Source organism: Equus quagga, chromosome 4 (genome assembly GCF_021613505.1).
Source record: "Equus quagga isolate Etosha38 chromosome 4, UCLA_HA_Equagga_1.0, whole genome shotgun sequence".
Taxonomy (NCBI): Eukaryota; Metazoa; Chordata; class Mammalia; order Perissodactyla; family Equidae; genus Equus; species Equus quagga.
Window position 1 is genome coordinate 111,577,317 of NC_060270.1, and position 21,766 is coordinate 111,599,082.

General features: G+C 39.8%; 1 protein-coding gene across 5 annotated transcripts in view; it reads left to right on the forward strand.

The window, feature by feature from the left end:
* Window positions 1-18,944, forward strand: part of METAP1D (methionyl aminopeptidase type 1D, mitochondrial) — a 71,283-nt gene extending 52,339 nt beyond the window's left edge. The window contains exons 2-10 of one of the 5 annotated variants that reach the window (XM_046657728.1): window positions 1,218-1,375; window positions 3,386-3,535; window positions 4,927-5,075; window positions 5,665-5,707; window positions 9,010-9,173; window positions 15,926-16,023; window positions 17,358-17,405; window positions 18,287-18,365; window positions 18,509-18,944. In XM_046657728.1, coding sequence (XP_046513684.1) covers window positions 1,218-1,375; window positions 3,386-3,535; window positions 4,927-5,075; window positions 5,665-5,707; window positions 9,010-9,173; window positions 15,926-16,023; window positions 17,358-17,405; window positions 18,287-18,365; window positions 18,509-18,587 — 968 coding nt within the window. In that variant the 3' untranslated portion in view covers window positions 18,588-18,944. Of the gene's footprint in view, window positions 1-1,217; window positions 1,376-3,385; window positions 3,536-4,926; window positions 5,076-5,664; window positions 5,708-9,009; window positions 9,174-10,416; window positions 12,420-15,925; window positions 16,024-17,357; window positions 17,406-18,286; window positions 18,366-18,508 lie in introns of those variants that run through there. The other 4 variants (XM_046657729.1, XM_046657732.1, XM_046657733.1 and 1 more) reach the window with 4 other exon arrangements.
* The last annotated feature ends 2,822 nt before the right edge of the window (window positions 18,945-21,766 follow it).

Consider the following 21,766-nt stretch of genomic DNA (forward strand, 5'->3'; position numbering starts at 1 on the left):
GCTGTGTGAAAACAGGCAGCTGGCCAGATTGGGCCTTTGGGCTATAGCTTGCCAACCTCTGACATACAGTTATGACACGTTGGGGAATTTTTAAACTATTATTTTAATTATAAGTAATACAAATCAATGGTTTTAAAAAAATAACAGTATAGAAGAGAATAAAATGACTCAGGAAGTCTTCCTCCCCACCCCCAGTCCCAGTCACATGCCCCAGAAATAAGCACTATTGATGAATATCAGTTTTCAGGATTTTTATAGGCATATAAAAGCTTATATAAATGAATAAGCTCTTCTTAGATGAATGGGCTTTTTGTGCGTATTGTTCAGAACTTGCTTTTCTCCTAACAATATATTGCGGTGTCTTTACATATCAATATGTAGAGATGATTTAGTTTATTCTCTGACAGCTCCATAGTTTTCTGTTGTGTAGATATACCATAGTACTATACTTAACCAGTCCCTTGTTGATGGGCATTTGGGTTATTTCACATTTTTTCCTACCACAAGCAATGCTGCAGTGAGGGTACATGTTCATACATCCATCATTGCATTACATCTGCAAGGTGAAGTCCTGGGAGATGAATTGCTGAGTCAAAGGATATGTGCATTTAAAATTTTGATAGATATTTCTAAATTCCTATTGTGGGTACTTTAGGGCTCTGTGTTCGTTTTCTTTCCAAGTTACAACCTAGATTTTTGCTATTTAGTCTTTATCTGACTTGGGCATTCATCACAATGAATTTCAGTATAATACCTCGCTGCACGTGAACTTAACAGAGTAGTAATCCTATCAAGGGCAAAAAGTGCAGCTGGCAATTTTGTCCATGATTCTTGAAAGGAAAATGGCTTTAAAGAATATAAAGCCACCCAAACCATGCCCTGAATCTAAGGTCTTCCTGGACATGACTGCATAAGGTGCCAGAGCAGAAACTTCTTTTTGCAGACCTGGTGGTTCACAAATGTTTCTATATGTTTGTTGCCCATTAGAGTAGAGTTTTCCATTATCAGACATTTATGTAAACTTAGTATTAGCTAATAAATATGCTATGCTGTTAGTGTACTAGAACTCAGAATACCACTGCTTTCCTTTCTATTTGGGGCTTTTCCTTTTGGAGCCAAGAAAGGATTAGAACAATGATTTAACAGACAATGCAACATCTTAAAATGTAGCACCATTTAGGTTTTTTTACTTAAAATATGTCTATTTCTGCTCATAGGTTGTCATAGAATTTTGTCTTTACCACTCAATCATATCTGCTTACACAAGCAGTCAAGCAGTCAACAAAGAAGAAATTTCTTTTTCCGGAGACAAAGAGAGATTTCACACAGTATAGTTTTGCCGGCTGCAGTTTCTTCAGCTCATCCAGTCCCTAAGGTACGATATTGCCTATTATTTGCTTCTTTTTTCCAGCCAAGATAAAGGTTAGCTGCAGAAGCGATCAAATTTTTTTGCACCTTTGGTTTGTGAGCCATCTGAATCATAATTTTTAAATTTGTTTTGTGATTTAAATTGTGATTTGAAAAGTTTTAGCATCCTGCAGTTGTAAAACATTAATTTTTTTAAAATAAAGCTCTGAGCTTACAACTGCCTAGCTTATTTAGAATTAAAATTTCTATCATGAAATTTTCTATATTAAATTTCTAACGTGAAGACAAAACTACATGTATATAGTTTCGTAACATTTTTAGAGAAAAAAATCAACTATAAAATTGGGATCATTCAAGAGAGATTACTTGAAACTAATACACTAGATGTTTTTTCCTAAAGCCTGCTCTTATACTTTCCGTATTACTAATGTTGCTGTCTTTGAATCCTCCTTTAGAGTAAATTAAATAAAATGTCTTGTCTCAGAGCATCCTTGATTTTTTTTTCAGAGATTACAATTCTGTGGAAAGACAATCTATCCATTTTTCAAAATGCAAAATAACAGAGGTGTGTGGATCATTTAGGAACACCAAGAATAGCTGAAAGAAATAGAGATTTGTCACAAGGATCACCTGCTTTCCCCCTTTTAGGTGTTTTTTTTTTTACAGTGAACCCACATTAAATATGTTGTACTCCCTAAAGGTGAGTGGCCCAGTTCTGTGGCAAGGGCTGACGAGACAGGCCACCGGAGCCCAGAGTATGTTCCTGGTATTTCCTTAGTAGAAAAGAAAAAGAAATCTCCGGAGAGGTGAATGTGTTGTTCTAGAATTTCAGTGACAATCCAACTGCCCTTCTGCGTGTAGTTGTAACCTGGCCAGATCACAAAGCAGAGTGGTGACAAGAACAGAGTCCATGGGGAGACCGAGTGAGCATTGTGAGCACTGGTAGTGTAGCTGTTGGAGAGAAGATACTCGTCCAGAGCTCAGCTGTGGCAACCCAAGCAATGGCATTACCTGTGTCAGAAAGGCCCATCTGAACATGGGAATAAGGGAGGGTCCTTAAGTCGTGCGTGATGCGCTTCACGAAGAGCCGAGCCCTAACCTCAGCCCTTCCGCAGTTGCTGTGATGTCAATTGAACAGTGTGATCTTCCTCAGCTTCCTGTCCCCAACTGCTGTGTAGCCTTACTGGGTACTCTTCAACAATGCTTATTTAGTGGCTTCTATAAATAGTTTGTAAAGAGCTATGCAAAACCTTGGGACTGAAAGAAGCTCTGTGTGTGAAATGGTATTGATTTTCTGAATACGGCCCATGGATTTAAGAGAGTGGTGGAGAATATTCTACGAGGGGGATCAAAGTTCAATGTTTTGAGTTTTGGGGAGTTTTTGGTTTGTTTTTGACAAGTAAAATGTTCTAGATGTTTTTTTATGTACTTAAAAGAAAGAAAGACTAGGAAAAGAAAGCTGTTTTGTTTTGTTCTCTAGTCCCTTCTTAGTTTAGGTACAGTTGCAAAGTGTAAGAAAAATGTATATGTAATAGGTTTCAGTGGACTGGACAGTCCGCCTTTTACATATGTTCACGCAGAGAGGGTGTTGTGAGCTATCCTTTGCATAAATTTTATCTTTGTGTTAAGAAGATGAATGTGCTCTTAATCAGTCATTTGGCAATTTGGAAACTTGATGCTATTTTTCATAAATGGCAATATGCTTCTAACGGGGTTGGGAGGAGGAAGAAAAGAAAACTACTGTTTGTTTTGACCAGAAGTCTACTTCAGTCCGGTTTGACTCAAAGCACAGTAAGGTTAACAGACAGTCCAAAGGCAGCACTAACAGGCAATGTTAAGTTCAAAAGGGCAGGGGAAGGAACTCGGGGCAGCCTGGAGGGTCTGTTGTGCTGGCTTTGGAGGTCGGTGCTCCGGCAGGAAGGGCAGAGCTCCATGAAGCAGGAGGCTGTGTCCGAAAAAATGATCCCATTGTCGTGCGCTGGGTTCTGATCTTCGTTTTCAATCCTTTTTCCTCAAGCACATAAAGAAGCCAGACTATGTGACGACAGGCATTGTACCCGACTGGGGAGACAGCATAGAAGTTAAGAATGAAGATCAGATTCAAGGGCTTCGTCAGGCTTGTCAGCTGGCCCGTCATGTCCTCCTCCTGGCTGGGAAGAGCTTGAAGGTGGCGTCTCACCAAACCCCGGAAGGACTTACATACTTACAAACTTACAAAAGGACTTACTCCCCTTTTTCTTCTTTCCCTTCGACTCTTCTTTTGTACACATCTAATTTGTTAAAAATCAAGTAAAGCCTTGAGGTGGGGGGAAGGGATTTTATTATTTTATGTTTATTCAAGAGATAATTTAAAATCCAAATTCAATTCTAAGTAGGAGTCGGAAGCTACTTTGGGCTCAGTCAGCCTGTCCGTGTTGATCAGTGACGGACAGCTTTGACTTTTGCCCTCTTCCTCCTGCCTGGAGTTTCTGCTTCGATTCCCCACCTGATTTCTGTGTGTCTGAAGAGTTTCTTTGCCTCCTCCTTTGTCTCCTATTTTCTTGCATTAGCTCTGCAATGAAAGATCAGACCAGATACAAAAGGCTGTAGGTAATATAGCAATGGAATGATGTACAACTATCTTACTACAGGATTTAGTTCTTTCAGAATAATCTGAAACACCCTGCCACGTAAAGATCATGAAAGAAAATACGAGCCTGTGGTTTCCCAAAGGTGGGCAGGATTTGGGAAGTCAGACTCAACGACGAAATCACTTAGGGTATCATTGTGTAATAAACCTGTTATAGCCGCGTAACCAAGCATAATGTGAATATAAAATAACACAAAGAAAATTACTGAAGAAATAGCCAATTTTTAATAAAAGATTTTGTTTTAGAATTTTACTTATTATTTATGAGTTTATGGAGATAGTCTTCATGTGTTCACAAAACTCAATTATAGTTTTAGTTTGGGAGCGATTGGATACCTTCTAGAAAGGGAAAAATATTTTAACAAGCATATTGATTTATTTAGGCATGAAAGAAATCAAGATTAGTGGAAATCAAACCTCTACAAAATGTATCAGACTAAATTCTTAAAAAGGTGATCCGTAATCTCCATACCATTGCTGCAAAACCCATGTGATGTTTCGCTGAGGTAAAAATGTGGGGTTTGACCTCCTTTTCAAGCTGTGCATCTAAACTGAAGATCCTTTTGAGAATTTATTTATATGCTTCGGTTAGCCCAGGGCACTAACTGTTGAGAAAGAGGAACAAATTGCCTAAGAACATATTTTTGAAAGTCAAATCATTTAATGACTCACAAATGATTTAAAGGATCTTAGAGTTTAAAATTTTCATTTCCTAATAGTCCATAACACCATCATGTACCCAAATGACTGTCAGAAGGCACAGTTTAGGATTTTAATGTTAGTCATAATTAATTAAAATATTGTACCATAAGTTTATCATAGTAAATTTATACAGTCTCACCTGAAAGTGCTGTAGCTGTAGGCATAGTCAATCAATCCAGGAAATGTCTTCACTTGTTGCTCCATAATTTCTTTATTTAATATTTTAGGTTGACATGACAACTGAAGAGATAGATGCTCTTGTTCATCAGGAAATCATCAGTCATGATGCCTATCCTTCACCTCTAGGCTATAGAGGTTTTCCAAAATCTGTTTGTACCTCTGTAAACAACGTGCTATGTCATGGTATTCCTGACAGGTATTCATTGCTTAATAACATATTGTTCCTTGGGAAACTAAAACATGAAACTAAGATCTGTAACACATGTTGAGAGACACCGTAGTTTAATTGAAACCCACCTGCAAACTTTTGGAGCTGATTATGGTAAAACAAACATTTTGAAGTATTTTGCTTCTAAATGGACATAATACCACCATTTAATGTTCGTGAAAGCAGTATATAATCCAAAAAAGTCATGGTGCATTAAATATTTCTTTTACCTTTTTAGATTTTAACCATATAAATGGTAAAAATCCAAATGTAGGCCAATATTGGTTATCAACTATTGTTTTGGCTCTTTGCAAAATTAGGGTAACTAATAAGTACATTTTTTTAAGAATGGTAGATTTTTAAACAATGGTAATATGTTCATATTACGTATTTCTTGTAAAATTTGATGTGACTAACATAACTTAAAGATTAGATATAGTTACTCCATTTATTCCTCCTCCACTCCAAATTACCATTGCATCTCATTGGGTTTGTGGTAGTAGTCATTAGGTGTTTATTTTTATATTCCTTTTATTGAGATCTGTCTATCACCACTTTTTTTCTGTTTATGTTTCAGTCGACCTCTTCAGGATGGAGATATTATCAACATTGATGTCACGGTGAGTAAATCATATAAAAAATAGTCTTTGATCAACTTCAGAATTGCTGGTAGCAACAGGAAGAATTGTGGATTGAAAATGCGGACTGCACCGGTGGAAGTGCTGTTTACTTCTAGACCCAGACGCAAGCAGCTGGTTTCCTTTTTGTCTTTAACTCTGTGTTTATTCCAAGTAAACCCAGGCCCGACTTGAATTTAGGGCTGGAATCAGATGCACTGAGATCAATGTTGGCCTAAGTGAAATGTCAACCCAATCCTGCTATGTGTCATGTTTTTGAGAAGGTGTAATTGTTATTGATCCACTGTGTAGTTAATGCAGAGCACCACAGCACTGGGCAGCTGCTGAAGCTAGATATGTATGAGATGAGCTAACGCGAAGAAAGCCAGCATTTTTCCTTCACTCTGCCAAGATTGATCTTCCTCTTCCTGCTGATTTTGAGTGGGGCCTGTCATTATCTTACTCTGTCATTAGGGGCTACATTGGCCTGTGTGTGTCAGTCTATTTGGACAGCAACTCTTTTGCTAGCAGTGTTCCTTAGATTTATTAAAATCCCTGAAGGTAACGTTGTCTTCCATTCCTGGCATAGAGAGCCTTGAACTCGAAGCACACAAGCAGAGTGGTTTTCTCTCTGAACTTACATTTTCACCAAACGGTTAACAGCCTTTATTTTAAATAACAACCCAAAGTAATTGAACATAGGACCTTCAAATTGTACAAGCTCTAACCTTTTCTAATTTTGTTAGCCTTCCACTATTCTCGGACGTGGATTATTTGTGCTTTGGCAGTCTATTTTACTGAAAAGTTTTTAATAGCACCTTTGGATTATGTAGATTGTAATAAATTCTATACATCTGATGATTAATAAATAAATTCTGAATAAATAAATATAATTTAAACATCTGGTGAGAACTAGTTGATATAGATGGACAGTGTTCAAGGAGTAGAGTTTCTATTAATGAGAAAATATTCTTAAGTTATTTTATATCCAGACCATGAAACTTAAGTAGGAATGGGAATGAGGTGGAAATTGGCATCCAATAGTTGAGCTCAGTGAGATTTTTAGTGTTCAATTAATTCTCCCATTTTTCTTTGTATCAGTCGGTGTGAGGATATAGCCAAAGATTCTTTTTTTGCTGATGCTCTTTCTTGTATCATTTTGTCCTACTTAGAATATTTGAACATTTGCTCCACATGTATTCTGTTGGTACCTTTCCCACTCAGAATCATGTAGTAGGAGGTATTTAATGATAATAAAGTGTGCCTGAAACAAAGTCTTTTTCATGATATACTTTTCTTTTGGATTGTACCTGATTTGTAGGTCTTACATTTATTATCTCACCTAATCACCCCTTAACAAAATATTGCTGCTTTGAATGAAATCAACATATTCTTCCCTACTGTTTCCAGTGTGTCCAAAGAGAATATTCCAGGCCTTTTCTAAGTTTCCTGAAGACTTTTAATAAACAATTCCATTTTTAACATTCGAATAATTTCAAAATTGCAAAACTCATAAAGTAAAGTGGAATATTTTCAAATGTCTGGGAATGTGAAGGAGTCAAGGAAACATGTAGGTTAATCTCTTAACAAATTGTATTTCTTATGAAATATTTTATTAAGTGAAGGATTCCATTATTAGATCTTATACTTTTTATGAGAAAATACTGATTGCATTACATAGTTTTTGCATCTAGTATATATCTTTACCCCTTGAAAGTTGAATGTTAAAAAATAGACAATGCAATGCCCATAGTAGTTGCTCAATAAATATTTGTTAAATAAATGAAGTGCAAGACTAGTTTGTAGGTACAAACAGTAATTGTAGATACCTGCCATAGACTTTCAAACGTATTATATTTCCATATCTTATGAGCTTTCAAGTAGTTATTTTGGAAGCTGGCAAAAAGTAATATGAAAAGGCAAATAAAGATTTTTAAAAATGCATTTTTACTTTAAGTAGCAGTTATATAAACATTGAGTTGCAAATTTTTTTGAATATTTACTCTCATTTTAGCAAATGTTATATACTTGTATGTAAAATAAAAACTTATACTTTCTCAGATTGCAAATGGGAATAAATGTATACTATATTGCAAGGTAACTTGATAAAGTAGAGAAAACACCCGATTGGAAGCCAGTAACCCATCACATTAGTCTGGATCTGTGTTTGTATTCTGCCACTAACCTTAGACAGGTTGTTTTTCTGTGCCTCAGTTTCCTGACTTATGAAGTGAAGATATAATAAAGACCTTTCCTGCTTCCCCCTCAGAGTGTAGGAGAGTATTTTTTAAATGCAGAATAGTATACAGATTTAAGACATTAATTTGGTATTAAAACAGACAGAAATCTCAGATAAATATCTTTTTTTATAACAGTTTCTGTATTCTGCTTCATGAGAAAGAGAAATGTGAAAAATAATTACATAGGACAGTTTTATGCAAAATAGCAAATTCCATGCTACATCAAAGGATCGGTATTCACCTAGTCTCCTCGGCCTTCTATATTTATTATGGTGTTTGATAATTATTGATTTTTATGATGAATCTGATGTTTTTAGAGATCCTACAGGGCCTTTTGAATCATTGAAGACTGATAAAATTATATTTTCTGCAATTTTATTCTTAAGCCTGTTTTGTTATAGTATTCTACTCTTTAAAAAAAATCCCTGTGTAGTGTTTTCTGTTAACATTCTGCTATCTGGAACTTTTGATTAAGATTTCACTTCTCGACAGGATTTTTCTATAACATATTTCATTCCTACATTGAGCCTCTTCAATTCCCAGAACTAAATTCTCCTACTGTCTGTTATAATACGGACATGTCTATCTTATTTCTTCTTGTCAGTGTCTATCATTTCCAAGTACAGAACTGGTAAATGAAAGATCAAGTATCATCATGACATTGAAGAAACTTTTTACTGTGTTAAATACTTCTGGGTTCTCTAAACCTATTGTAGTAATTGTGGGTCAATGTCTTTGATCACTAATTTTTGCATATATAGTGTGTCTTCTCAGAAATAAAGTGAGGAATAAAAATGTTACAATAGCATTGTTGATCATAATGCCAAAATAGCCATACTAGTCACTTATTTACTTTAAAATTTTGTAATATCATTGAATGGCTTTGTCTTTTTAATTTCTGTAAGGTTTCAGTATATCTGTTTCTTTTTTTGTAGGTAAACTTGAGATTAATTCTGGAAGGGAGAAACACATGAATCTACTACACACATAAATGAATACAATGTATAGTTTAGGAGAGTAGATTTTTAAACAAGAACATATTTTAAAATTTCTGCCTGTGTTTAGGTCTATTACAATGGCTACCATGGAGACACCTCTGAAACATTTTTGGTGGGCAATGTGGATGAATGTGGTAAAAAATTGGTGGAGGTTGCCAGGAGGTGTAGAGATGAAGCAATTGCAGCTTGCAGAGCAGGGGCTCCCTTCTCTGTAATTGGAAACACAATCAGGTAAGCCTTACACTGACAAGTAAAGGGAGGGTTAGCAAATGGTACAAAGGTTATTGGTGGCTTGGTATAAAGTTGATGACATGTTTTATGATTCAGAACCACTATTTCAGTCTGATATCAGTATGTGAACTGCCAGGCTGCAGTGTTGTTCCCTGGGTTTAAAAAAAAAAGGTTTGAAAAAGTGAATTATGCTATGGTCAGCAAAGAAACCTAAAGGAGCAGCAAGTAATATGACTGCTTTAGTTTTACCCTCTCATGTTGGTCTGTAGCGTTCCTTTACTCAAAAATCATACCAAACTTGGAAGAAAGTACCTAAGAAGTGGAGAAGCATCCAAACCCTTGGATAACGAGACAGGAGAATAAATTTCATAAAGGAATAAAGTGAAACATATTCCTATCATACGAAGATAAAAAGCATTCACTCAAGCAAGCCTCACCTTTCAAATTAGCGGATTAGCAAACAGCCTGAAAGGGTGATCTTCTGTCTTTTTTTTTTCGTCTGGCTCATTTTTTCCGTAAATCATTGTTTATTTTCACACAGTATTCTATGCTTGCTTTTTGAGTGTATGTCTATTTCCTGAATTCAAGACTTTTCTTTGTAATCCCTTCCCTACCTTTAAATCTTTTTTTTCCGTAACTGTTTTGAAGTAGACATGCAGAATATGTGTTTTCATTTAAAAGTAATGCATTTTGTTAAAGATGATCACATCGGTACGTTTTAAAGTACTGTTCTCATTAATATGAACCATTGAATATTTCCCGTTTGTCTAAAGGATGGAAGGCTTAGTCACCTTGAAAAGATGCTTCCTTTTTTCGTCTTAAGCCTTCAAATACTCTAAGAAAAAAGGCAGTAAAGTATCAGTTAAATGTATTTATGGCTTTAAAAATATTGTAACAGCGTCTGAATCAAACTTTAGTAAAATCTCTTTGGGTTATATCTGAGAAGCTTTTATTGAAGACTTTGAACAAAATTGTGTTTTTGACAGTTTTAAATTATAGGCTAACTAGCCTGGGAAAAAAGGATAGTGTCTCTCTGTTCTTTCATAGGAAATGTTGAATCAGACCCCTACTGGGAAAAGAAATTTAATGCATATCTCACTATCTTACTGTCTATGAATATAATAGAAATGAATTCAAAATGCAGTTATATTTTTGCAAATGGGATGAGTCGATAGATGTACCTCATATTTTTGAACACCTAGGGTTCAACAAATTCACTGGTGGTGCTCTTGCATTTTAACAGAATTTATTCTTCAGTAGAAGGGGGCAGAGAACACTGGATTCTTATTCAAGCATTCTATCGAGCTCTGCATTCATGGCTGTGTCTAAAGGGCATGTCAGCCTTTGATTCTCTCTGAGAGGTAATTATCCTTTTCCTGTCACGGAACAACAAATGATAGCTAACTACAGAGGCACATTTGCAGTAGTCACATTCATCAACTGCAGAAAAAAAAAATTCAATTTAATTGTGCAACACAGCTGCACATGGGCTTTTGAGCATTTCTGTTGTTCTCCCTGTCTCGCTATTCCTCCCTCCAGATCTATTTTTTAAACTTTTTTTCTGGTTATTTTTTCCCCCTTTTTGTCTCTTCTTCCATTTTTACTCTCTGTACTTTCTTGTTAAAGTAATTTTCCTTTGTGGCTCTCATTCTTTTTTCCCCATTGAAGGCTATGAATGTAGAAAATTATCACAATTACTCATATAATTGAGCCTCTTTGTAGCAAGTGCAACTCCAGTAGCCTTTCTCCATCATGAAAATGGTTTCATTATAGGGTTTTTCATATTCTCTGACACCATCTACACAGAGGAACAGGCGTGCAGATGAGATGTACTAGGAACAGGCTAGATCAGTAAGGTCACAGTAGGAATAATTAGCTCTGCTATGGAAAGAGCATCTAGGCCTTTTACTGCTACATAAATGTACTGTCCGTGGCTTTTAGTCACAAAAAAACTTACTAACAAATGGAGCTCCCGCCTACTACTTTGAAAAAAAGATTTGTATCAACACTACAATTTTCCATCATTAAGACTAATAACACAGAGCCTAGTATACATCAAGGGGAATAAAAAGAAAAATCTCACATTCAAGTGGCGGCTGGGTGCTGACCTTTGTTCCCTTTTTTTGTGTACGACTTAACTCTTTACAAAAAAGAGCCACACGCCACACCAACATGCAGGTGAACTCCAGCTAGTACTAGCAAAGCATAGCATTCAGTCGGAAAATCTGATAAATCTCCATGCAGGATAATGCATTTCATTACATATTCACTACATTAATTCTAGCTACATAAAAAAAAGAAGAAGAAGGAGAGTAGAATTGAAAGTGACATTGGATTTTAGCTATCTGGATGCAAAGGTCAGTTTTTGCAGAGCGTGGATTTGCATATACAAGCTCCTTTGAAAACCAGATCTGTCCCAACAACTGCACTTACAAAACTATGTGGAAAATAACAGACAATGAACTTTTTACTTTTACCCTAATACATTTCATTATTTAGATGGTTTATGTCTGCCACGGGGGAGGAAACTGGCCCCAATTGTAACGAATGTTTGTTCTGATGTGTTACGGCACTGTTCCTGGACATCTATTATTTCGCCTTTTCTTATTCAGGCAAAATCTCAAGGGAGTAAATAAACAATCTCCATCTTTAAGCTAAAAGTACTTGGAATCATTACAGACTGAAGGTTTACAAACATCTTTCAACTCAGTCTCGTTTATTTTAAGATATTCACCATCTTTTGCATAGCCTCCCTCTACTGATACACCATGGAAAGAACATTCAAGCATCTTTTATTAGCATTATGTTACCAAAAACCTAGTGATCTTTATAGGAAATCCTGAAATTCTCTGAAACCTAGAGGATAGGATGATATCTCTGAAGAAGTATTGGCTGAAATAGTTTAATGAAAAGAGTTCTCTGGGTGCCCTTTGCTTCATGAGGGATGGCTACTGATCTTCAGGTTACAGTGTTTTTGTACTCACTGTTCCTCCATTTGCTTTAAAATATATCTAAATCTGTATTTTTGTAATTATCTCTAGATGATGTTATCTGTACATATGAGAATATTGTGAATGTGTAGATTCATGCATCACAAATATGTGACAGTTCAATCAAAAATAATTTAAACTTATACTTGTAAATGTCATGATGAAAGTATCAATAAATGATTTTTAATGTTTAATTCTTAAGTATATGTTTTGATATTAATTTAGAAGGATATAAAGCAGATTTTTAAAAATAATCTCTTTCTATTAGATTATGCACATTTAAACAATAAGTGGCTCAGGCAAAATAAGTCATTTTAATGTCATCTGTGATGGATTTTTCTTGACAGCTACTGTAAATTACAATTACACTGCTTCTCTCCGCACATGAAAGTAAGCATTGCAATAAATTATCTTTTATTTCAATCCATCATGTCTGCTTTTCAGAAACAGAAAACCTCAAATAAAAGTTTAGCACTATTGTAAGAAAAATACAGTAATTTGTGATCCAGTTTGAAACAAAAAAGTGAACCATTTTTGGAAAACTCTTGTTTGGAAACTCTTTTGGAACACAGTTGTTGGCTTTCAAAAATATTGCTAATTGTACTGCAACATTCCTTGTCAGTAGAGGAAATCCTTGGACTTGTACATTCCTTCATTCAAAGACTACTGCTTAAAATAAAAATCTGGAAAGATTAAAGTAAAATTTCTTAACTTAGAAAATCAGGTGCCATTTGAGATCCTTTTGTTGGAGATATGATCATTTAGAGATTAGTGCTGTTTATAGGGTTCGTGTAAAAATGATAGTAAAACTGTTTCCACGTGCATTTCTATTGCTTTAGTAGAAGAGCATGTACTTAAATGTAGTACTGCTTTGCCCTCTTGGGGAATGTATTCTTAGTCATAAAATGTAGTTGAAATGTATTAGGAATTTTAATTTATCTAGACAGTACTTCAGTTAAGGAAAACTGCCTCATGAAAGGAAATTAAACTGAAGAAAATTGTCATAAGATGAAATTCCTTCAGAGAGATTTCTCTTTCAACTATAAACTATAACTGAAACATGACCTGTAATAATACAATATAACTTAAAAGTAAGTTCATAAACTGCTTTTATACACCTTTTTCCTCCTCTCCTTTCCTGCCCCTCCCCAAATACTCCATATGAAAGGCTTCTAATCATAAACGTGCTCAGGCTCATGGGTAAGAGTCTTACTGTCTTAGAGGATTTTTAGTTAGAGAAAATCAGAACAGAAGAGCTAATACCAGGATAGTTCTTTTCAGTTGATTTCAGCAAAAAGAAGGCAGATTTCATCAGTAAAATATCCAGGGCAAGAAGATCCTTGTGCTCAGAAACAGATGGTGGCCCTGAGATGGCTGGTGTTGGGGAGCAATGCAGCAGTTCTTGGGCACCCCCACCAACCCGCCGTTTCCATTTTTCCAAAACACCAGTCAAGAGAAGCACACAGGCTCCACCTTCCCATGCCACAGTCAAAGGTACCAGTACTTACTTTCATGTTAGAGTGGAATTTGCTGCTACAAGTCAGTTGGATTGTCTCAGTGAAGTTAGATTTAAACCCTAGAATCAGGTAAATAATCTTGTGCATCCCGTGTATTCCAAAAATACATGGGAAGAGGCATGGCTTTAAATAGTAATTAAGAACGTTAAATGAGATTTTATCCAATTTAGTCCCAGTAAGTATGTGTTAAAAAACTAACTACCAATCCAAAGGAAAATACCCTGAAAAGCAGACAGAAGTGTATACTTAGCTCCTAGGAGTCCTTGGGTGCTCAACCAAGAAACTAAGGGAAGTCTGTCCTGTTCTTTTCCTCTTTCCACATGGTTGTGAAATCCTCTGACCTTTGCATCCATGACACATACATTCTATGATACTCCTACAACCAGAAGTTCCAGCAGGATCCCGGCCATAAATAGTTGTAGGAGAATGCACTCAGATATCTTTAGCCACCTAGTAATTGCACAGCTTCTTTTACGAAGAGGAATGAGAGGTATGATGGGGGAGGGACCCTGAGGGTTTTTTCAGAGTGGGCTTTCTTCCTCTCTTCTCATCAGAAATTAAAATGAAGATTGCCATTGTAACACATTTAAGATGTAGCTGTGATGCCTGCCGATCAGAACCTTAAAAAACCAAAACTTTTTTTTTTAAGAAAAGAAATTAGGAGAACAGTTTGTATTCAGTGCTCTCAGAATTGTTGAGGTTTGTTGAGACTGAAGTGACATAATTTACAGGTTTAGGTAGAACCTATTCCTGTAAAAAAAAATCTAGATTATTATATCTTATTTAATAATCTCTCTTCCACCCTCTATCCACTCTCTATCCTCAGTTTCTATTCAAAAATTGTGTAGTGCAAATAGAAACACCTTGGAAAAGTTGTTATACCTCCTGCCCAAAGTGCAAAGACACACAGAAATAACCATAACCATAAAGTACCATTTAAGAGATAAAAATGTTGACTTTTATCGTTTTTGTCCTCAGCACATGCATATCTTACTTATTTCTGCACTATCACTTACGTGAATTAACTCTGAATGAGAGGCTGCCTATCTGCTGTATAAACTATATAAATATATATATAAAGTGACATCCTGGTTAAGTGAAGATATTTTACAGATCTAGAGATGAAGGTTAAAAATGTTTGAAGAAAAGTACATTGACATAAATGCTCATAAAGATGCTGGCTAAACACCCTTGAGTTCATGTTAAACTAAACCAAGGGTCTGTTGAAAACTAGTTTGAGATTTAAGAACTTTGGTTTTGTTAAGAACTTAAATAGTGATCCTGTAAATCCCAATAATTGTTATGATTAAGGTTAAGGCACTATGCCCTTCACCCACATGAAAATATAAATTGTTAATGGTATATGTGTTCTTGTCTTTCTGGTGCTCCCGGAAGTAAACACGTGCACCTGATTCCAAAAACAACTTCTTAACCTTGTATGTGAAGATTTTAGGATTGGAGTCATTGTTCCAGATTTTATTTACATACATGGAATAGATGGAACCCCCAAAATTTGCATGTAGAGATAACAACTGAAACATTAAGAATTGGGAATCACAATACTAGCTTCTCTTAAGCATCACCGTGATTAAAATTATGAATAATTTGATAAAATTATGAATTTTGTTAATGGTGTCGGTCTTGAGTGGAAATCCCAAATGATCACAAAGTTTTGGAGTGTTTCAAGAATATTGACAAAGCAGATTTGACCTTGTGAGTGTGCCTGTTTGTAAAATGTATAATGTTTTGAAATAGACTAGAATAAGAGAACTATAAAAGTAGGAAGTCACATTTCTAGATTGTAAATTTTTCTCTTTTTGGTTTCTAAATCAGTAGTAATTTGCACAGTGTTTTTGTGAAACCCCATGCAAACCAGGCAGGTTTTTATGATGTGCATTCTGTGCACATGTATCTTGGTTATATTGATCTCTATATCTGTGTGTCCACATTCATTTGTTGTGTAGAAGTGGCCTTCTTTACATGCTGTACTAAGGTAAATGAAGTAAATGACTGTGTTAGATACATACTTTTTTTTTTTTTTCATTTATCCAGAGGGAATTGTTACAAGTAATGGAAAAAATTTAAATTATTCCAGAATAATGAAAACATATTGTTTTTATCTGACTCTAAACATAACTGATTTTTTTTTCTTTTCCAGCATATTTTACAGTGACTTTGTTTTATCTATGTATGTATTCAAAACTTACCTAATTTAATTGAATATTTTGTTTGGTTACCTTTAAAGCCGCATAACTCATCAGAATGGTTTGCAAGTCTGTCCACATTTTGTGGGACATGGGATAGGATCTTACTTTCATGGACATCCAGAAATTTGGCATCATGGTAAGAAAGTTAATTTGAGAGCTGTTTATTGAATGGAATCAGGATAAGGCAGTTTTGTTCCTGAGGCTCTGCCTCTAACTTTGGTTCCACATTGTTATCCTTTTGTGTATATATATGTGTGGGTGTTGGCATGGGGGGGGGGGGTCTACTTAATCATAACCTGCACATTATTGTGTTACTGGATTAGAGCCTAGCAGTTTCAATCTCAAAATAAGGTTTACTTTGCTTTTTGTCTTCTCCCAAAGGGTGATAACTGGAAGGTATAGGGGATATTTGTCTAGAAAAAGTTACTGAAAACAAAATACCGCTGCATCAGGGTCCCAGCAGCATGCACACATCACTGTTGTCTGTTTGCCTTTTTCTGCCCGCTTCTCTAACCGCCGACTGTTGTGGTTAAACTTCATTACATCCTACACCGTGTTGACAGCTGATGTATTTAGCAGCGTGTACTCTTTAGTGATTTTTAGATTGTACCCACCCTTGTGTGCCTTCCCCAGAACCTCCTGTTTTTCACTGCCTGTGGGCACCCTACAGTGAGAGGCAAGTGTGAGCCAGAAGGGGTGGGGGAATTTGCGTAGGGTAGGAGGCAGTTCCGTGGAGTGCCCCCAAAGAGGGGTGCACACCTGGACAGGGACTAAAGGAAAGTTGGTCCTGGGGCCTTGACCTGAGTGCTTGGGGTGGGAGCAGTTTCTGGAGGAACTACTGCCTGGAACCCATTCCCTGGAAGATCCCTGGAGACAGGGCAGGTCAGAACTCCCTTTGGGCCAAAGAGCCCCTCCTGAAGCAGCTCAGAAGGGTCCAGGCAGGGGCGTAGAAAGTGCCTCTCCGGCATATGCCCCAGCCAGCACCAACACTTGGAGTTGTTGGAAGTCACCCTTGTCCTTGCCTCCTACTCCGTCTGACACCCCAAGTGGCTGCCTTCCCTTTGCATCAGTTCCCCAAGATGTCTTTCTCTTTAGGGTGGAGTTGGGGGCAAGGCCCAGGACTCAGTGAAGCCAGGAGAGCTTGCAGCAAGTGGCCAGGGGACGGTGGAGGTGGGGAGCGAGACAGGTGTCTAAAACCCCCAGGCTGCCCCTGCTAGGCCTTGGTGCACATTCCTCAGGGGCCTTGACCCCAAGCCCAGAAAATGCAAAGGCTGTGGCCCAGGAGCCCTGTGTTTAGCCCCTGGGTGCTAGCCACCACCCAGGAGTCTAGAAACCTCCATCCTTCCTTCCACCCTAAAAGAAATAAAATTAGCAAGTTTTTGGAGCAGCCCAACCCCTCTCATTGTGTTTCTCTCTGTCCTCTCCAATTCCCATTCCCACTCCCTTTCCCCCATGTGTTTTGTTTTGCAGCGAATGACAGCGATCTACTCATGGAGGAGGGAATGGCATTCACCATAGGTCAGTGCCCACCTCCTCTTCAGAGAGCAGTGGCTCCCAGGGCAGAAGCAACCACGCTGGCCTAGGCCAGGCAGTCCCGTGAAGGACTAATAAAGCCAATCAGTGTAATGAAATAATTCAGATGCATACTAAATCTGATTAAATAATATCCTCGAGCCCCATCTTCCTAAATCAGATACTTACTGACACATTTAGGAGACGGCAGCTGTCCAACCTCTAATTCTGTTACCAGCGTAATGTGGTGTTCGGTTTTTTTGTTTTTGTGGGGTTTTTTTTTTTTTTCATTAACACCCAGTAACTAGAGACGATTATGTCCCTTGCTTCCTGACAGCAAGTGGCGTGTACTCTCTGGCGGCCCATTCCTGGCTGAACATGTGATTGGTGTCACCACCAAATTCCAATCACCTGAGACCCTGAAGGCATCATGTTTCTGACTGTGGGACTTAATGGAGAAGCAATTAGAGTGAAATAAGAAAATTGTTATTTGCTGATTAATGAACATTTAGAGCATGTTTTAAAAATTCAAATATTTTTAAAAACTGACTGGTATTTATAAGAGGGACTGGTGTTTGGGTGGTTAATATCCACGGGGTCCTAATTAAGCCTTGATTAAAATGCCCTTTTTTCTCTAAAAAATTATGAACTAGACAACTTCATACATTTTTGAATGCCGTAGCATTTCCTCTCCCTACTGTTTAGTTTGTAGTATACTATGTAAGCAACATCAATTATCAGCCCTTCGCGAGCTGACAACATGAACCCGTGGGGGGAGCACTTGGGAGGAGGGAGGAGAGCCTTATTCTCTTTTTTGATAATCAGCCTAAACAATGTTTGACAAGAAGCTGATTAGATGACTGTAGTAAATATTTTCCCTCTTACAGAGCCAATCATAACCGAGGGATCCCCTGAATTCAAGGTCCTGGAGGATGCATGGACCGCGGTCTCTCTGGACAATCAAAGGTGCTTGCTTTCTGCCCCGTTGCGTTTAAATTGTGCGGGGAGGGAAGGTTGGTCCGACGGCGACGACGCTGGTGCTGGCGAGCTGCTGCTCCCGGCCCCGCCGGCGCTCGCGCGCGCCTTGACCGCTGCCCTGCGCGTTTCAGGTCCGCCCAGTTCGAGCACACAATTCTCATCACGTCGGGGGGCGCGCAGATCCTGACCCAACTGCCCCACGAGGCCTGAGGAGCGGCCCGGAGGTCGCAGAGGCCGGGCGCCTTTTTTCCTAAATTGCTGAAATCCAGCTGGAGAACTTTTAGAAGAAACAGGCGAACGGCAGGTCGCGCACTAACCTACCTAGCACCTAGTAGCGTCTCGGAAAAAGCCAGCGGGGATTGGGGGCATTTGGGGACTCAGATCCGAAACCCTGCCTTGGACCTGCGGCTTCGGAGAGACGCCTCCGGGCGCCTGGCTCGGCTTCCCAGCGCGGGAAATGCTTCTGGAGCGAAATGGGGACGCCCTCGTTTGGAAGACGAGGGGTTCCTAGAGATGAATGGTTTTCTTTCCCTTGTCTTGACTCTGCCCAAGTAAAAAGCTTTCACCTCTTAACCCCATTGTGTCTGCGCTCCTTGCGTCTCTGACAGGTACTAGGGGAGAAAGTAGGTGGTTAATTTTTTGAGTCTCTGAACTTTTCACACGCGCGCGCGCCAAGAAAAACTCGAGCCCAGCTGTTGAGCTGGGAATTTTTAAAGTCTCTTTTTTCCCCCTTGTGGATCCCACATTGGCCGGCCTCGAGGGCTCTCAAAGAGGCCGGCTGCCCCCAGCCCTTCCGGTTCTTTCCCCTGCATAGCTGCTCTGCGATGAAAAGATTAACTTGCGAATGGAGGAGTTGGTTACAAACATTTCTTTGCATGTGGACCCTGGGCCTGGCCCTTCTGCTGGGCTTGATCAATCCAAAAACGTTCCGAGTCCCCTGCGGCTCCTCCTCCTCCTCCTCCAGAGGTTACTTTTAAGAACACCCCCCCCCCCCCCCCCCCCCCCCCCCCCCCGACCGTTTTTTTCACTACGAGTTGGCGCCTCCGCCCCTTCCGCCCAGATGTGAACAGTCTCGGCCGATCTAGCCCTTAAACTGACCTCTCCCCATACTGGCCCTCTTCCGAGCCGAGCTCACGCGCTGGAGACCCAGAGGATTCCACTATGAGGACATAGGGGAACTTTTGACAGCAAGGGCCTAATCAGCCGAGATTGGAGCGCGTTTCACTCTGGTGCGGTTCTGCCCGCCCGCAGCTCAACCTGCTTCAGAAGCAAGAAATCCAAGGGCCCGCATTCTATTCCTGCCCAGAGTACCCTCCCTTCCCTTGCACGCTCCCTAGGACCTGTTCACACCTGGATCCAGGTGGGAGAGGGGTTGGGTCTCTAACAGGCCACGTAGAAAGTAGTCCCTCTCCCGTCATGATTTTTGGAATAAGTCCAGTGAGGGTGTCCGGGCGTCAATGGTTGTGCTGACTCCCGTTTCTACTAAAGCGGGTTTTGCAAAGTTGCCACCCACTAAATATAGCTTGGGATCTAGAGCGCCAAGGAAACATGGGCACCTGTAGCTGCCTTGACAGATGGACTCTGTGATGGAGACCCAAGAGGCAGCTCGTCTTTGTGACACTCAGAGTGGAGGGGAAAGAGATGGGAAACTGAGGCCAATGAGCACGCCTGACAAACTGGCTAGTTCGAGCTTCTCCCTGAATTTGTCCTCCCTCCTGACCACCTCCCTTTCTCTGCGTCCAGGTATGTAGAATCCGGACAGAGGTGATTCCGATTCTAGTGGATCTGAGAGCTGGAGAGGACGAGGGAGGGGTTGAGATTTACAAGGTCCGTAGAAAAACTTCTGAGGTGCTCAAGAGTTGGCCACCCAAAGGCCTAAATACTGAGGCTGCTGCCCCGGAACAATCCGGATTATCTAGAGGGGAACAAGGGGAACAAGGCCCAGATGCCCTTAGGAGAGGTTTGCCGGAGAATGACTTCACTTCTCTCCTAGAGCAATCTCATTGCAACAGTTAGCCCCGTATCTTATCTACGGATCAGTTGACTCCGAGGTTCCCCAAGAATATTTTTATTAGGACCACCGGATCTTATCAACCACTAGGATAACATATTGATTGTGCAGCAATTATTCCGAGATGGAGGTATTTATGGGGCAGGTTTATAATCCCATTTGTGAAAGCAACTAACCTAAAGTTTAAACATCATACATACATATATATGTATAGATACCAGCACCAGCCAATACTTAGCAGCTCCATAGAAAACTGACTTGAATTAGAACGAACTCCGTTTAACACGCTTTGAAGATAAGTTAGGAAGTAGATTTTAAAATACTTTGTCCACGCCCCCTACCCCTCACCGCCGGCTGAACTGGCCCCAAATCTCACCCAGGGCTGCCGGGATTCCAACCCACGCGTGGCTACGGCTAACACCACCACGCGCCCCGTCTTGTGGTGTCTACAACAGGTTCTACTCGGAATCCGGACTCTCAGGATGAATGGGAGAGTTTTGTCTTCTCTCAAAGTTGGGACAGGCAAAGATCTAAGTAAGCCGGCATTTCGGAACAGGTGTCCCCAGTGGGTGGGAGGGATCCACTCTAGGTTCAGAGAGATACGATCGCACATTGAGAGCTAGTCAAGGCCGGGCGTCTCCGTGCCCGAGGGCACCGGCTCAGCCGCCCCTCCCCAGACGTGCTTCTCTGGAGCTAAGAAATAATTTCGGAGCGTATGTATTTCCTCGCCCACGTCTAATTCATTTCTAAAATAAGCAAGGCTCTGAAACCATTTCCCAAGGGGGCACGTGCATGTCCTTTGTTCCCCGGACCCAACTCCGTCCCCCGCGCTGCGAAAGGCTTGGATCCCCCCACCAGATGTGGACTGACGGAGGGTTCTGGAGACCATCGTGACTTGCGGCTGCTTCTCTCCCCTTCCCCCACCCTTCAGTTCCCTGGAATAAACTGGCCCTGGGCGGCCCAGCCGTCGGGTTTTCCTCCTGAGCACCGGGAGTCGCCAGCCCTGCTTCCCTCGGTCCCAACCCCGACCCCGCGCCAGCTGCCGCGATCACTTACGTGGGCAGGGCCCGCGAGGCGCGCGCAGGAGACCAGGGGCCCGGGCGGCATCCGTGCTGCTGTGCAGGGAGCACTGCACCGCACTCCACACCCCAAAACAGGCGCTAGGAAGGAGCAATTAAAACCACAAGTGCAACAAGGAAATCAAGAGGAGTCCAGCGGCTCCGGGAGTTGTCTGGTGGCGGAGTCATTAGCTGGTTGTTGCTACAAAGCCTCACCGTGTGGTTCGGTGATTAAGGAAAAAAAAATCTTTTAAACGTTGGCAAACCCGTTATTGGTTTGGAGGATTGGGTTTTGCTTCTTTTTTTTTTTTTTTTTGCTT